Consider the following 18,428-nt stretch of genomic DNA (forward strand, 5'->3'; position numbering starts at 1 on the left):
ACCTCCTAATATCAATAATAAAGTAAGGTACCTACCTCCATCCTGTCTGTTGCTGCACAAAGCAGACAATTTAAATGGATTAATGCATAATTTAAAGTAATTGTTTAAAAAGTGAAGCATTCGTACAGTATAGTTGAGACTTCGATCTGATGAAGGTTGCCAGCTGTTATGTTATTGTTTATATGAGACAGAGTAGACGATTAAAGAATGACAGAGATAGAGAGAGAGAGGGAGAGAGAGAGAGAGTGAAAGAGAGACAGAGAGAGAGAGAGAGAGAGACAGACAGAGAGAGCGAGAGAGAGAGAGAGAAAGCACTTGTGTTCAAATACAGTAATAACAAAATCATGCTAATTTGCCAATTCTCAATATATTTTTGATATACACTACTTTCCTAAATATTCATACTGAGAGGTAATTTTTGATATCACGCCTGTGTTACCAGTTTGCGAGATAGCGACACAGGGAAGGTCTTTCACCGAGCGGATGCTATTGCTCGATAGACTGTCGTCCGAATATTGTTGTTCGGAGCTTGTATGTAAGCAAGCATTGAAAATATTGTAAACGAGATTCAGACATCTATAAAAACTATCTCGTGTTCTATGATGGCTGCCGTCACATTACTAACGGAATCAAAACTGTAGAATCTAGTTATAGGAAAAAAAAAACCTTTCAACTCACATTCCAGAATCGTAAACAGGTTCTATTTGTAAACATCCTACCATTTCGTTTCCAAAGTCACGATAACGGAACGCGCACCAAAACCAGTCGCCTTGTAGGTCAGTGGTAACGCTACGTTTGAAATGAAATCAGTGTCACGGACGGCAGGTCGACAAACTGGACGTTAAAAACTATCCGAGCACGTACACTGCTGAATTTGTTCTGTCGCAGAATTCTGTAGGTGCTGATCACCGGCGATGGATAAGGTACGCTACGAATGAGTCTAGGAATGTGGATGTTAATCCGGCAAACGTGCAAGAATTTATTATCTAACCGTGTCCGATTAATGTTATTCTGCTCGCTAAAGCAATGATTGAGGAAGTGTAAATAACTGGATGAATATCGAAACATCAACCAAACTAAAATGCCCAGTACACTTGCGTGCATTTTTTCTTTGTTTGCCTCTGAATAAGCGTAAATTTATTAAGCTTTTCATTTATATTCAAACAATATCGTCAAACCACAAAATTCCCTCATAACAATAAATGCATGTAAACAAAGACAAAACCTACGCGTATCGGTACATGTACACTTACAATTTTTTCAACACTTTCACTCGCGTGAATCATGTAAGCGCGATTTGCGGTTAGGTTTTTCCGATACTCATATTTTTACTTTCAAAGTACTCGTGTCATTTGGTTTATTGTTTCAATAACATATTAGAAATCAGTATTATCTTAACTTCTGTTCATTTATAAATCAAAGAACATGTCAAGCAATTGCTAATCATTAAATATTGTGGTGGTGGACCTATTTTTCGCCACTTTTATGTAAAACAAATACAGTGAAAAGTATGTATAAAGATATGTAATTTATTTTATTAAAATATGTTTTATTTTTAAAATACTTCTAAAAAACAATGGGTTCTCAATGACAATTATCTTCTCTAATATGTAGCTTTAGTTAGATACCTATTAAATCTATCAATAGTTCACTTTGCAGTCAATAGGAAATAAAATGAGGTGTCTTTATGTTATTAAGATTACATTAGAACGGTTCGTTTTTAGGTTTTGGGTTAATGATTCATAACGGTCATAGATTTTGAATAGCCGGTTTTTTTTTAATATTACCGCGTTTACGACCCGAGGAAGTGGATATATAGAGAATGAGGGCTTTAGTTTACTGTTAGCAGCTGTTAGTAACTTGAACTGTATTTACTATTGCAATAGGAGATATATTAGCAATATATTTAAGCGATTGCGTATTTAATACATTATTCTACAAAGTCTTTGCGAGTCAAAAACCCACTTCCGTACAATATATAGTCGCATTTATTAAAATTTCAAACTACAATATATCGAAAACTTCTTTGAATGTAAAATTAGGTATCTTTCTTTGGATGTTTGTTACTCCTCATACAAAAATGCCTTACGGATTTAGATGAAATTTCACACAAAGCAGTTTTCAACTTGGATTTAGTTACCGGAGATATTTTTCATAAGTCATGACCCGGATAATATCGGGTGTATCAGCTATAAGTGCGACAGTATGGTTAGGTTCATGACTAAGTATAAATGGATAGACAAAACGACTTGTAGCATATAAATTAAAGAATAATACAACTATATTCAGGGGAATGGATAGTGTTCTATTCTATAGTATAGATGGATTAATTTTGTAGCAAACTTTGATAATTAATTTGTCTTTCCTTTATTTCCAGATAGTGTACCGGTAAGCCGAGATGACGCGAAGGAAAATAGTGTGTGGTAAAGGGACTATAGTTTTGTTTTTAATTGTGTTTACACCGTACGTTTTAACGCGGCCACATGACGAGCAATCAGTTGACAATTCACAGACAGAAACATCACAAAACATAAGGTATAGATTTAAGAATAATATTGATACATTTAGTCCTAATTTGCCCATAGTCATTACCTACCTCAATGGTACTACAGCTAATTCTTTCAATGCTACTGAAAGTGTTACTAGCGAACTAATCAAAGTTGATAGAGAGGGTCGTGTGGTTAAAAAACGCAAACCCAATACTAAGAATAATGCAAAACGTAAAGTTAATTCTAAAAATAAAATTGATAATGATAAGGAAGGGAAACCTGCAAGGAAATCAACAATACGGAAGGTAATAACTAAATGGAACGATGAAACGAAATATGAGGCTCTAGAATTTCCACCTGAATCTATAACAAATGATAAACTATATGATAAAGTACATTTTACACATTTTAATGATGGTAGTACAAAGTCTGATGATAATAACGCGAAACGCTATCCTTACGGTCAAACACACAGTACGTACTACAGACCTATACCAGAATATTCTGAGGAAACTCAAGTGTATTCTAATAACGTTCACATTTTAGACTATCCTTACAATAGGCCCTCATATATTCACACTACACCTCCGAGTCCAACACCTATAATCACGAATGTAGGCTACCCAAAACCATGGCCGCAAATTCCGCAGGTCACCAGGAAGACCACACGAAAACCAGCCCCGGTCACTGAACCAGTTAAAGATTATAACTATCACAACATCGTACATAATAATTATCCGAATTTCGAGGTCACGACTTTCGAGCCAAGCAATGCTTATACAGAAAAAATCGTGATACGGCCCGACGAATACAATGCCTCGCCTGATGAATGTCCCACTATTTTCCTTACTCTAAACAATACATTTCAAGGGCAGGCCAAAGAGGCGTGTCCCGATTTGAATATAGCTGTAAATACTAACGTTATAAATAAGAACGTTGTCATCGATTCCGACGAGGAAGATGATTCAGATAGTATATTGCCAGCTTTAGGTATACCTTTAGATGATGACTCCCTGAACGATGATTCTTCGACTGGAGATTACTTCCAGTCTGAAGAACAAGTGCAAGGAGACAGTGCTTCAGTTGAAGGTACCGCTCTGGCGAACTACAACACAGCTAACTCTGCTGTTCAATCTCAATTATCAGAACCAATATCTTTGGGATCTCCGACATCTCCGTTGTCAGCTCTGTCGAAACCAGGCAGACCTAATAAGGACGATGACGATCTATTCGGTTTTTCGTCTTTATTAACCTTCTTTAGGCCGGCAGTAAGCGCTCTTGGCTGGCTAACATCCTTAAATCCCATTTTATTTGGATTATTCCCTTTATTGTTGACACCAATAGCATTTTTTTTTGCTGGATCCGGAGTTGCGAGTTTTTTCTCCACCTGGTTTTTACCATACGGTCGAGAAGCACCAAAAGTTGTTCACTTATACAAGCCGGAGCTGTATTGGCATGATAGAATGGAGAAGTGGCAATCACACGAGTTTCCAACTAATAGGAGAGTGGGCTCGCGATTAAGAAACGGTGAGGTGGAAAATAGAGAGGGTGGTAAAGTGAATATGATTTCCAGAATGAAACAGTGGATGAGACTTGCCACTGAAAAAATAAGAGAACTGGATAAAAATCAAGAGCTATCTAGTAATCACAAGAGCAAAAGAAAAAAATAAAAGCTGAAATATCTAAAGTGAGATAATGACTATGGGTGACGTAAATTTAATTTGTTAAAGTAAAATCGATCTGAATACCTACATCTAATAATTTAGTTATAAAATTTAAGGTTATTTAATTATTAGTTTAAGTTATAATTTGATTTAGTCAGTTACATGACGATAACAGTAAGTACAGATAAGGAACTTATTACGTGCAATTTTATGGATAAATGTATGTACAAATAATGTAAAAATAGTTTAGAGAATAAGATAAAAAAAAAACACATTTCTATGAATTGAAACGATCAAAAATTTTTAAATAGTTTGTTATTTTTGGCGTGAATAAAATAAATGTTATGTATAAATGTATAAATCTGAATTAGGGGTTCAGGGTTTTTTTTTTACCGCACAAGTCATCAAGCCCCCTCCTGGCTGAGCCCTTGCGCGCCCACCTGCCCTAGTAAAACTGGAAAGGCCTCCGGGTCACCAGTAATCTCTTAAACATAAAAAAAGTCATCAAGAAAGTCTCCGATGTATGAAGGACTTTAGACAAGCTGTTCCTCCTAGCTTGCCTCGGGTATTCTGTTCTATCTTATCGAAGATTCGGACGTGGCTTATTATGTAACAAGGAGCTTTAGTCGATTCAACTCTAGCTTGCGCCGCCTCTTCCAATGCGTTGGCTGAAGTCTGGTGTTTTCTGTCTGATCCGCAAAAAATGTTTAGAATATACAGGGTAACACATAACACGCTTAGCGGGAAGCATATTTCTTGATGCATTCTTACGACCACAATCATCAATCAGTCAATAGGTCTTCCGAAGCCCACTTAGATGTCGCCAGATGTATCCCACGGGATACCCCGATGTAAGCCGGCGGTACAATCGCCAGAAACTTCAGAGCGCTTTGACATTACACAAAATACATGTATTATTGTGACTATACCCGTAATTATTACAACTTGAAGTATGTTAATTGTGTTCAAGAGCAGTTAATTTTTGATATTGTGATAAAATTGTTAAATGGCGACAGGGTGTCAGTGTTGGAGCCGAATAGGAATTAAAATTCCTTAGTTGATAGCCCCTTTAGAGTCCCAACCCGCAAGCAGGAGGGTTTGGGAGTGCGAGACAGTAATTGCTGACGTATCTCTGCGTCGTCCTGTAAGAGTTTGAAGCAATGGCCATTATTTACGAGCCGACGAGTTATTTGAAGATTGTCTAGACGTTGTCACATATTGGATAACTAGCTCGGCCAGGACCGCCGAGTTGATGACGGTAGCAGTCGGGACTGTCCACGAATAATAATAAGAATAAAGCCCGTTTATTTCCAATCCAATCCAATTTAAGGTCACGACCCTCAGAACTGAGGAATACGACGCACGGAGGAGGAGGATTTCCAATCCATAATAAGAATCATTATTACATGCGATTTAATATATATTAGGTCATTTCTTTAATTTTCTTTTACTCGCTATCGTTACTTTCTTCAGTATCATTGATCGGAACCCCTTCTCGTATAAAAGCCTCCTTCAGCTTCTTCCTAACCACTTTGTCCATGGCTTTTTTTTCCCCAATCGCTTCCTGCTATCGCTTTTATATCTTCTATCTATCTTTTTCTAGGGCGCCCTCTTCTTCTTTTTGCTCTTGGTCCTTTCCACATAGTTGTCTGCTATGTCCATCTTTTCACCTGTCCACGAACGGTTCGACATAAACGCTGTGTGCTTAGTGCGAGTTTTTTTAACTTTCTCTATAGCGTAAACGTTAGCCCAATTTTGTATACAGTTGGAACAGCGCCCCTAGCGGCAAACCATCCCATTCCATACAAATGTGAGTTAACTTTTACGCTATCGAGAATGTTAGAATACTCGCACTAAGCACACTGATATAACGGGTTTTCCTTAACGGCTTTCATTTTGTGAAGGTTTGTGTTAAGAAAAAAATAAATAAAATTGCGACATTTGGTGTTCTTTACATGTTACTGTGATAGACATTTTAAACTATTAATTTAATGTAGTAACTAAGCGTAATTTATTGGGTATTTATAATATTAAAACATTATCATTAAGAGTTTAATTTTTTGTTAACAACATTGTTATATTTGTGCAGATAATCTTATTTCAAAATCTACCAACCTTAATTTAATATCCGAGAAAATCAATAGATGTGATGGTGTTTTGAAATAAAATAAAAAGTAAAAATATTCTTGGTTTTTATTTCTGTTTATTTTAAGTTAGTAGATTTGACCTTTTGGATTTTTTATTACACGGTCAAGGATTGATAATAAACGCCTGAATAAACAGTAAAATTAATTTTAATAGGTAAAACATATATTTTCACAATATCTCTATTGAATATAATACTGGCCGATCGTTAATAACTTGACTGGTATTATGAGCTGGTATTATGGTGGCTATCATAACCCTGCCTATTTATGCGAAGCATTCATGCATTATAGATTCAAGGGCGGTTTAGACAATGTATAATAATTTATAGTTCGGTCCCACTGATTCGATATATAGTGACTTGTGATATCATAACTCAAATGCCATCAAAGAAATACTACGGTCGCTATTAACCACCTAGTTCAAGGAGGGTAGTGATCTTCTTTGTTCATCTTAAAAGTTATAAGTAATATTTAGTGTCGGTTACATCCACTCCTATAATTTAAGGTAAAAATAATCTAAAATTGGCTTTAGGATTCTTTTCCACGCCAACAATCAGATTCTAGTGTTTTTTTAGATATTCAGCTGCGTTAATACTAATGACTTACATAAATTAATCATGATTATCAGCAATAAGACTATTTAATAACTTAATAAACTTTTTCTTTAAGTTCCAGGTCTACAAGCTACAAAGCTGCGGACATAACGAGTGAAGATTCATCGACGGCTGTACCTAATGCACCTAAAGTTCTCAAATCCAAGGAACCGATTGGAGATGCCCTTCAAGAACTAGCCAGCCAACTGCTCGAGAAAACCGAGAACACGTCCGAGCAAGTAATCGCTGAAAGCAGAGTATCCACAAAACTAAAGTTTCCAAATCAAAAACACAAAACAATACAAAACGAAGACGATGCTTTGTATAATGGGCATGCAGGAGAGGCAGTTCCCATCACAATCGAAGATCTTGAAACTGAGAATGCCAGTGATGTGATCAATGACTCTGCTACTACCAAGGAAGGTATATCTACTTGGGTCTTAGTGAGTAGTCCCACGAATGTGTCTTCAGTATCCACGGAACCTACGAAAACGGATGAAGTGAAGAAGTCGAAGCCAACAGGAAATAAAAATAAAAAACGACCTTCGAACAAGAATCAGGCTAAACGTCCAATTATAGCGAGCAGTAACAAAGCTGATTTGATTGCGGCGGGTTCGGCTATCAATGAAAATGTTTACAATAAAATCAAGGATACAGTGCTGACGAATGTGCAAAAGAACAAAAATGCTAACTCTCAAAGAACTACTACTACCACAACGACCCCGGTTCCAACAGAAACGCCTACAACAACGAAAGAAACAACAAAAGCCCCCGTGACTAAAACTAAAAACAAAAACAAAAATAAACAAAAAACTACCACAACAGAAGCTCCGAGCTACGACGACTCAGCGTTGTTGCCGATGGAGGCCAAAGAATCAGAAATTGAAGTTGAAATCAGTACCCCACCAACAACAACCAAAAAACCTAAACGAAACACAACACGCAAGAAGAATAAAAAACGAAAACCAAGTGCTTCTAAGCCCACAGACGCTACTGGAGTCTCAGATATCAAAGCAAACAACAAAACTAAAACATCCAAACCTACTAAGAAACCCGAAACCGGTGCAATCACTACGCAGCTATACAATTATTTCTCTAGAGAAGTTATGCCGTCCGTGGGTGTTGGAATGATCGGGCTTGCAAGTTTAGTAGGCATAGCAAGCTACTTCTTCTACCCATTCTCTACACCAGTCCGCAGAACTTTCGAGGTTGACAAGAAAGACGACTTGTATAAATACAATGCAGAAGAATACGCAAATGACGGTAATGGCCAACCCGAGGAAGAGATGCTCGGTACTGTATTAGCCGGTATGCCTTCTCATTCAAAATACAAGCTAAACCCTTATGCTGGCCAAACGGCACAAGTAAATCGCTATCCAGTTAAGAAGGAACAAGATTTGAGGCATCGACACGTGGCTGCTTACGATCCTACTAACAACAGATTTCCACAACAGAAAACCGGTATAGCACATGGCGCTGTTTACCCGAAACCCGTAAATTATGGTGTACAGTATGAAACACGACACGTTTACACTACTGAGGGTAAATATAATTATGAAAAAGCTCAGAGCTACACTCCGTATCCGGCAGTCGAGCCAATTTATGCTGCACCTCAAACCGGATCTGGCGTTTCTGGTTACGGCGGCGATACACCCAGTGCAGTAGTATATGGAATCAAGCCTGGCGATGAATCCGATTTCAAACCAGTGTATCCGTTCGACGGACAATTTTACGGTGAGTCGACCAGTAGTCCAGCTACTTACGCTCCAACTTCTATGTATTTAGGCTCCAATAGCGAAACGCAAGATGACAATGCCGATGATTTAAGCGGTAATGAGTCGGATGAAAGCAAATTTGTTGTCGGGAATGTGCCCAAGGAACTAATGGACACAGCTACCCCTGCGGTAGTCCGCGAGCACGGCCCGAGAAAACTGAAAAAGCGTAGCATTTCCACGTCATTGGAAGAGATATTGAGAGCCGAAAAAGATAACAACATATTTATCAGTAATGAAATTGACGATACATACAATCCACCGATCAGAAACCTTGCCTCGCTAGATACGAATGAGATTGGAAAACCTAATGAAGTTATACCGATTTACCCTTTATCTGAACCAATCAAAGAAGACAATAACAAACAAATGATAATTGAAAGCGTATCCACTATTCCCGTTGACAAAGAAAGTACCACGACCGAATCCAATACATCTGAATTCACTACGAAAGCGTTCAAAGTTTACGAGGTGTTTACAACTGATAATCCCGAAAGTCCTAAAGTCGATATCACAACAGAATCCAAGGTTATAGTGACAGAGACCGTCACGGACAGACCTGACACGTCGACTGTACCGTCATCATCATCATCTGTCAGCGTAGATACATCATCTATGCGACCAAAACCGACCGACAGTCCTGACGTCATCACCTACCCACCTCTGAACCAGGGCGGCGGCTTCTTTTCCTTTTTACGAAGGCTCGTTGATTTTAAATACAGATTAGGCTTAAGCATTCTGCAAAACACTTCAGAATCATTGAATAGATATTTGCGTAGTATGGAGGACACTATGGAGAAGGTAGCTAAGGCTTCTAATAAGTAGGTTACGCGTTTATTTTGTAGATTTTGGATACTCACCGAAAACTGACATTCAATTATTATTGTATGGATGGTCTATGGATGGATAAACATGCTAAGTAGAATTAATTAATATTCCGCGTTTCTTTGAAAAATGTTATACAATAAGTATGCAGTAACTTTTTATTTTAACTATATTTCATCCCAAAGTATACCTTAAAAGCAAGACCATTAGGCATTTATTAGCACGTTATTGCAGTTTAGTCGATCAGTGTGCTTAGTGCGAGTATTTCAATGTTAACTCAAATCTGTATGCAGTTGGAACAGCGCCCCTAGCGGCAAACGTAGGCAAACGTTCCAACTCCATACAAATTTGAGTTAACTTTTACGCTATCGAGAACGTTAAAAAACTCGCACTAAGCACAATTTACGAATTAGAACTTACAATATTGCGCAGTAATGCATCGTCTTCTAAAGGGTTCATCTACTCGTCCAAAGATGTCGTCATTGGTATAATTTTGAGTACATTAAAAAATATCAAATAAAATAATTTGGGTAAGTTAACAGGATAAGTTGATTCTTTTGTACAAGTCAATAATAACGAAGATCGATCAGACCGCTGCCGGGTCACGTAAGTTAACTTAGTTCAAAGGCCCTTGAAGCAGTACTGACATTGTCCATAACTTGAATAGATACTATTTTGAAAAAAAAAATACGCTTAGAATGTAATTGAGCATCTTTGTCTACGACCATCCATATTAAACTTTAAACAAATATGAAGATAATTTTTTTATTATTATTTGGATGTACGAGCTCACAGCCCACCTGGTGTTAAGTGGTTACCGAAGCCCATAGACATCTACAACGTAAATGCCGCCACCCACCTTGAGATATGAGTTCTAAGGTCTCAGTATAGTTACAACGACTTCCCCACCCTTCAAACCGAAACTCATTGCTGCTTCACGGCAGAAATAGGCAGGGTGGTGGTATCTACCCGTGCGGACTCACAAGAGGTCCTACCACCAGATGATGATGAGATACCACCAGATGAATTTCTATTTAGAAATTAATTAATTAAGATTTCTTCTTCAACAATATGTACATCAATATCCACCCTCTTGGGCAGTTGTAGCTATAAGCTGAAATTCTGGATATCGTCTTGGAGAGTAAAGTTTATGGCAGCTGCGCTGTGCTCCTAGATCTTATCCATAGGAGGAACCCATCAGATTGAATGGATGTTTACTTGCAAGGCAAAGCTCAAAGCTTGATTAAGCTTTGAGCTTATAGTTGGTTGAGCTTAGATTTCCGGATATTCCATACACCTCCTATTTTAATGTACTTTTAAAGAAATTCCTATTCATTTGGCCTACATCTGATATAAGTTGAAGTGAGCTCAAATAGTATTTATAATATAAACCGCTTCTTGAAGCTAAATTTAAGTTTAATTTGTAAGTACAGGGTTATTTCTATATTTATTATTATTGGTAATAAAGTTATTACATTATTATATTTTCAAAATGTTGTCCTCGTGCGAACGTGACGTGAGGGAAACCTTCTGAATATATATAATAATATGTATGTCTATTATATATAATATTATATAGTGTGATTTTTATGACATAATGAAAATACTGGTAATTTTTTTAGCAAAAGACACATTTAATTTTAATGTCAGTAAATTATTTACTGACATTAAATCATTAAATACATTCTAAAGAAATTAACGAAATTAATATGGAAAAACAATATCTTCTATAAAGTCTATATAGTCTATTTATGGCATCTATAAAAATAATCTACAAATATATTTAATATATTTAATATATTTAATATACATTAATTAAATTATCTATCACGGAAAGTAATAGTTTGGTACTTAAAAATTAGAGATGTTGTACAACCGAGACTGTCAAATTATTGTAATAACTTCAGATTTTTATTAATTTTATTATTATTATAATAACGACTGATAAAATTTATTTAAAAATAAATAATAACATAATATTCATGTATTGTTATGAATCAGAATTTATATTTTTTAAATTAGAATATTGTAATTAAATAAACTAGTATTATTACATAGTGCTGATAATAATAAAATATATATAAGAGGTAAATATTATATAGATTAGTCTGACTGTATACTGTACTATGGTTATTTTAAATGCATTTATGCTTTTTATTCGATAGTGTCTATGTAAATAATGCAAATAAATATATCAAGTGTCTTCTCTATCGGTTGATGATTTTTTTATTTTCGTGGGAAAATCATTTTATTACGTTAGGTCGTGATTGAAAATGATTGTTACCGCCACATGGATATAGACATGAGATGGTACTGTCAACTTTAGAGCAATATCTTTGTTTTTTATTGCTTAGGTGAGTGAACGAGCTCCAGGTCCTACCTGGTTACCGGAGTCCATAGACATCAACAATCTAATTCTGCCAATAACATTGTGTTCTAAAATTTTAGTTTCTAGGGTACGGTTTTTAGTAAAATGTCTGCCCGCTTTTCAAGCCGAAGCGCATTACTGCTTCACAGCAGAAATATGCAGAGTGATACGGACTCACAATATGCCATATCATCAATAGACCGCTACTGCTTTCCCCTTGGAAGGGTAAACATCTATCTTCCACTTGGACATCTTTTTTTTATTGCTTAGATGGATTGACGAGATCACAGCCCACCTGTTGTTAGGTGCCCATAGACATCTACGACGTAAATGCGCCACCCACCTTGAGATATAAGTTCTCAAGTATAGTTACAACGGATGCCCCACCCTTCAAACCGAAACGCATTAAGTACTGTTTCACGGCAGAAATGGCAGGGTGGTGGTACCTACCCGCGCGGACTCACAAGATGTCCTGCCACCAGTAATTACGCATAATAATAAAAAATTTGCGGGTTTGGTTTTTATTACACGATGTTATTCCTTCTGTGTGGAAGTCAATCGTGAACATTTGTTGAGTACGTATTTCATTAGAAAAATTAGTACCCGCCTGGGATTCGAACACCGGTGCATCGCTCAACATGAATGCACCGGACGTCTTATCCTTTAGGCCACGACGACTTCAACGTATGACCTTTTTTTTTGCTTAGCTGGGTGGACGAGCTCACAGCCCACCTGATATTAAGTGGTTACTGGAGCCCATAGACATCTACGACGTAAATGCGCCACCCACCTTGAGATATAAGTTTTAAGGTCTCAGTATAGTTACAACGGCTGCCCCACCCTTCAAACCGAAACGCATTACTGCTTCACAGCAGAAATAGGCGGGGCGGTGGTACCTACCCGTGCGGACTGACAAGAGATCCTACCACCAGTAAGTAGTAGATTGTTTTGCGGTTGAAATTAGATCAGGATAACAGCTTGAAGGTGCAAAAGCGTTTTGGCTAATTAATATACAATTGCACATAATATTGTCTGAAGCGTCTAGCCGTTGATACTAGCGTATCCTGTAACTAGTCCAATGAACTACCTAAGCCCATTTTTCTCTACAATTGTAGTAGTTTTAGTCTTGGCCAATAGATGTCGCTATGATCAAAATTTTTTGATTTTACTTTTAAGTGTCGAAGACGTGGGGGTTCTTAATCCAATAATGAAACGACAAAAATATAAATACTATATTTAACAAATCTGTGACAAGCCCTTGAAGCATCCGATCGCTCCACTCAAAATTACATACACAACCAGTTTTTTTTACCTTGTATGCTGACGAGCGCACGGCCCACCTGATGGTGAGTGGTTACCGTCCCCCATGGACTTCAGCAAAGCTAGGGGCAGAGCCAAGCCGCTGCCTACCGCTTCGAAACTAAATACCCTTGGGCAAGTATAGGGAGGTCTCCCGTTCAACTCCTCAGTGCCAGTTAATAAGCGACGTTTAAATAAACTGCACGTCTAACTCTTTGTCGAGTTCTACGAGTACGGTTACCGGGGTCCCTAAGCCTGCTCCTAGTGTTAGAGCTAAAGGTTTATTGGATCTGATGGCTCCGTAAGGACGTGTCTAGGGTCTCGACGGTGACTCGCTCTTGCGTGATTAGGATTCGGGGAGTAGTCAACGGCGCCAACGATAAGGCGAATATCATAACGCATAACCTATCGAAGTGTCGTTCCGACGCTGAATCCTTTTGTTTCCGGATTGATTCGAGGCCCAGGTCGTCGTGTAGGTCAACGTTCCTCACGAACCACGAGCCTTCACGGTTAACCTGCTGAAACCTGGAGGGATTGGAGGTTGGAAGTGTGTGAGGGACGCGAGAGCAAACACCACACTCGCGTAAGTCATGACAGTCATCATACAAGTTTTGTAAAGTGTCCCCTTGTTCCGAAGAGACTCCGCTTAAAGATCATGGAGTAGAGTCTGCCGAGAATAAACGCGGCACGGTCGCGAACTGAAGCAGGGTTGTTACGGATGCAATAATTTAGACATCCGCGGATGCAGATGCAGATGCGGATTATTAGAAATTCACATCCGCAGATGCGGATGCGGATTTCGCGATTTTAAAAGGATAATTATTTAAAAAAATGTATCCTTTTAAATTCCCAAAATCCATGAATAAATAACTGAAAATCAATTTAATTTTAACTTTTTATTTATTTAATCATATTTTTTGAACAAAATTATACAAGTTTTTGGTTTTACTTATGACACAACAGAATTTTAAGCTTCGAGTTTCATAATAAAAAATCTTTGTTTAATAATTAACCTTAAAGATTGGTGAATTATATCTAATAAATAGCAATATTGCAGCCTTCTCAGCTTCCAACCTGTTTCTTAGTGGATTATATGAGTCGACTATTATCAAAGCCGGCAATCTGACTTTTGGACAATTATTGGTAAATCAGAAAAACGAATTATTGACTTTGGATTCCATTGGCAGTCACAAAATTCTTCGGAACGACATCTTTGATAAATAACAGGTTAACTATTAACCTTTATTTAATGCAGGTTTTGAACCGTATTCTTTGAAGGAGACGATTATATTCAAACCAATCCGTATTGACATATCAATAACATTTTTTTGTCCAAATGCACAGATTGCCACCTTTGTTAATGGACGACTCATATATTAACGCAGCTCCACTAATAGTTGTTCGCTGGGAACACTGGCTGGTGGAGGTGGTAAATATCTGCATGCAAATTTGGAGAGAATTTTTTTTCTTCAATTCCTTTTCCTTATTCGCACTTTGGAATAAATAAAACTCATCCGGGTGTATTTATTTCCGATGATTTTTCAAAGTAGTAGTGCATCCCTTGCACGTGTAACTTTTATTGCATATCTTACACTCCGACTTCTCCGGATCATTTTTGTCTATTGTATATTATTATATAAGACTTATAGTCCAGATAGGTACTTCTTTTTATTGGTGGCGACATTTCACTTAATATTTATATCAAATATTCATTAAACACGCAAAAAACTATGAAATACACAGTAAACACTGACTGTAACTATAATTTATTGACAATGAGAAAAAACACAACAAACAAAACCTGTAGGATCTTGTTACCAATGTCGCCTTCCTATTCGTCAGTTACCGAATGAAGTTCGCAATTACCAAACATACGAGAAGCACGTGCCACTCTGGCTCCGCCCACTTTCTTTACATGTAATTACTTGTTGAAATTAATCTGCATCCGTAAAACTCCGCATTGATTGATGCGGATGTGAATGCGGATGCAGATGTCTGAAATAATGCGAATAGTCCGCATTTGCGGATGCGGATGCGAACATTCGTAACAACCCTGAACTGAAGTGCCGATCGTCCCTCTCTATCGCTCGTTCCGTGCTCTCGCTTGCGCGCTCACGTTCAGGCGGAACGTGACACTTTTACGTGCATGCAGCCGGTATTCATAGATTTATAAGAAGCTATAACGTAGATAATAATTAAATGAAGAAAAATAATTCTTCGGTTTTCTTTTCGTGGATATCTTGAAATAATAATTCCCACAACAAAGAATTAGAGGAACATCTTAAAACAATCATCTTCCTTCGACAGTCGGGTAAAACGTATATTCAGTCGCATGTATCACCCGATGGTATCACCACACAGTGTGTCTGTTAGCGAATCGCATGTTACAAGACGTGTCTCGAACAGTGCGGTCTTGTATTATTACTGTCAACGATAGCATTGTGATGTTGACGTTAATTGGAACGCATCGACCACGTGTCGGGAGCAGATGTGGCGGCCCTATAATCGAACATACATGTTACAGTTGATCTTCCTCAATGATTAGCTATTGAATGTACATGTGGAACCATGTCGAGGCTGAATTGAAGCAGTCTGCTGGGTTCTTTATAGCCTAGACCAACGAGCGAGCCTAAAGCCCGTCTCGTGATTCGTTACTATAGACCATGGACATTATATTGTAAATGCTGCTAGCTTGAGAGTCGCGATCGAAGTCTTCATTGTAATAATGATAGTTCGAGGGGTGAAATGCTGTTTGGTTTAAGCGTCATTTTGGCAACATTACAGGAGAGCAATTTGAAGTTAAAAAAATATCATAACAAAAAAACTTCTACAGCTATTCGAATGGGGTAAACTTAATTGATATTCATTTAAAAATATCGAATTGTTGATATTGTTACGCCGATAAGAGTAACGCCATCTATCGCTGAATAGTCGAATGAATATCGAAGGATCTAGAACGCTCGAGAAGTACAACTCCATCTATTGACAGATAGCGGAAACTACTACTAGAGATGTGTAGAATATTCTCGATAATTCTAGGGATGACGTATCGACTATAAAAGCGTTGTAGGGATGGCACGCAGTCAGTCAATAATCAGAACTAATCGAAACGAAACAGCGAACGGATCACCTGAAGCGAAGCGGAACAAGCGAATTGAGAGTTTTAAAGTGCTTGTTGAGTGCTTAAGTGTTCTTAGTGTTGAATACAGTTTTTAGTTGTACTTTGGTGAATTTTTTATGTATCCCGAACCCCAGCGCGTAACTATATTAATACCAAAAATCGTGTTTTATGGGAAATATCGCTTAAGCAAATAGCCTTTCACCCCTCGATATGAAATAGACAGGGCGGTCGTACCAATCCGTGCGGGCTTGATACTAACACCGTCAAAAGCTGGTTGGCGATCGCAGTTCGCCAGTATATTCTGGTAATAGTATTCGTCGGTTAATACCTTAGTCGGCTTCTTCGACACTCACAAGACACGAGTTTCTGTTTTCTTAGGACACAACACAATCGAAACATAATATATATAGGTCTGTACATAGTGGACATGCCAAAAAAAACGTGCTTGATTTTTGTAACAGGACATAATTCCGTCATTTATGGAAGTGGTTCGCGAACATGAGTCAATTACGTATTTCATTAGTAAGCTTAGTACCTTCTTGATTTAAACACCGTATTAGCGTCTCATTTATTAGGCAAAGCGAAAAATGCTTTTCAAAAAAACATCTAAGCATTTTGTTCGCTAGAGCACTTTTTAAACCACTAAGCTACATTATTATCTATAGTACCTATACGTATACAAAAATAATTATAAGAGCTCAACGAGCGAACTAACCCATAGACACAGACAGCCCACTGAGTTCCTCGTCTAATATTCTCAGTGGGGCGCGATTCCGATCCAGTGGTAGATTCTACGAAGCACTGCTCTTGCTAGGGCTAGTGTTAGCAAATTCTCTCAGTTTGAGCCCGTGAGCTCACCTACCCGCCGGGACGTAGCTGGATTAACCTCTTAGGCTACCAACGATTGGGTAGGGAAACGGACCGGCATGAAATAACCCCTTAGGCTACCAATGCATAGGTAGGGAAAAAAGACCGGCATCAGCGTTTACAGGCATAAGAATAATATTATTGCTTGCTAAAGGATTGCTTGAAGATTTAGAAGATACCCTGACTTCTTTGCTTTCCAACCAGCACATGGTTTTATATCTTCTAGCTCCAAAAAATCCTGTCTGCCAACAAAGCAAAAGAAAGTCCTGTCAAGTAGAAACATGTGACTAATAGTTACAAAAATCAGTTACACCACGGTTATTAGAACCCGAAATATGTATGGAATTAAAAGTGGTCTAAAGTTGTGGAATTCTCAAATTAAAATCGTATCTGTCGAATTTTGTTTACTAAATTAAAAGTACCATATGATTATGCCAAGTTCGGATAATAGTTTGAACAAATAGGCAACAAGAGAAATTGTACCTGATTAAACATCAAGTCCATAAATTAACTTAAAAATCCTTTATTTTTTGCGACAATCCAATTTTATTTACACATATTTATTCGAATGGCACAAACATCAAAAATAGTATACTCGTAAAATTGAAAAGGTCAACCCCCACGATCAACGCGCATCCACCCCTCGAGATCGCCACTAACCCGAAACTAAAAGGGTTAGTTAATGTTTTCCTTCCCTTAGAACCATAAAAGACGTCTATTTTCCTTCAGGGCTTTACGGGGCCTGCCCTGATAGTGTTTGCCGATGCCGTTTTATGGGCCCTTTTCCACCGCACTGTTTGTTATAGGACAAAATTAGACATTCGTGTAGGGTTAAGGAGATGATGATGTTATTAGGGTCACGAAACGCCCCCAGTGGATTCGCCGACAAATATTAGCTCAAGCTTCGACGCATGAGGCTTTAAAGAATTTATTGGCTGCATATTTTGTCTTCTAGGACAGTTACTGTTCCGACGTCACAAATCGTACAAGATCGTCCATTATTAGTATGTTTTTCTGCCGCAACGCAGTTATGTGTTCCACTTGGATATTTAAAAAAGAAAACTTATTAAAAAATGCTACAAGTCGTCGTGGCCTAGAGAATAATGGGTCTGGTATACCACAGTATCAAGCGGTGCCACAATTCGAATCCCGCAGCCAAGACCGATTTTCCTAATGAACTACGTACATAACTCATATTCACGATCAAGGCATACCATTGTGTGATTATAATGTCATAAGTAAAAATTTAAAATTTGCCTGTTACGAGACGTCTATATATTGAA

General features: G+C 37.8%; 1 protein-coding gene across 1 annotated transcript in view; it reads left to right on the forward strand.

Moving 5' to 3' along the window:
- The window catches only part of LOC101738605 (uncharacterized), a 39,792-nt gene extending 30,302 nt beyond the window's left edge, over window positions 1–9,490 (forward strand). Inside the window, exons 3-4 of the mRNA XM_062673789.1 lie at window positions 2,378–4,155; window positions 6,970–9,490. Of these exons, the coding sequence (XP_062529773.1) occupies window positions 2,399–4,155; window positions 6,970–9,490 (4,278 nt within the window). The 5' untranslated portion in view covers window positions 2,378–2,398. The remainder of the gene's footprint in view (window positions 1–2,377; window positions 4,156–6,969) is intronic.
- Window positions 9,491–18,428: the final 8,938 nt, after the last annotated feature.

Source organism: Bombyx mori, chromosome 18 (assembly GCF_030269925.1).
Source record: "Bombyx mori chromosome 18, ASM3026992v2".
NCBI classification, from domain to species: domain Eukaryota; kingdom Metazoa; phylum Arthropoda; class Insecta; order Lepidoptera; family Bombycidae; genus Bombyx; species Bombyx mori.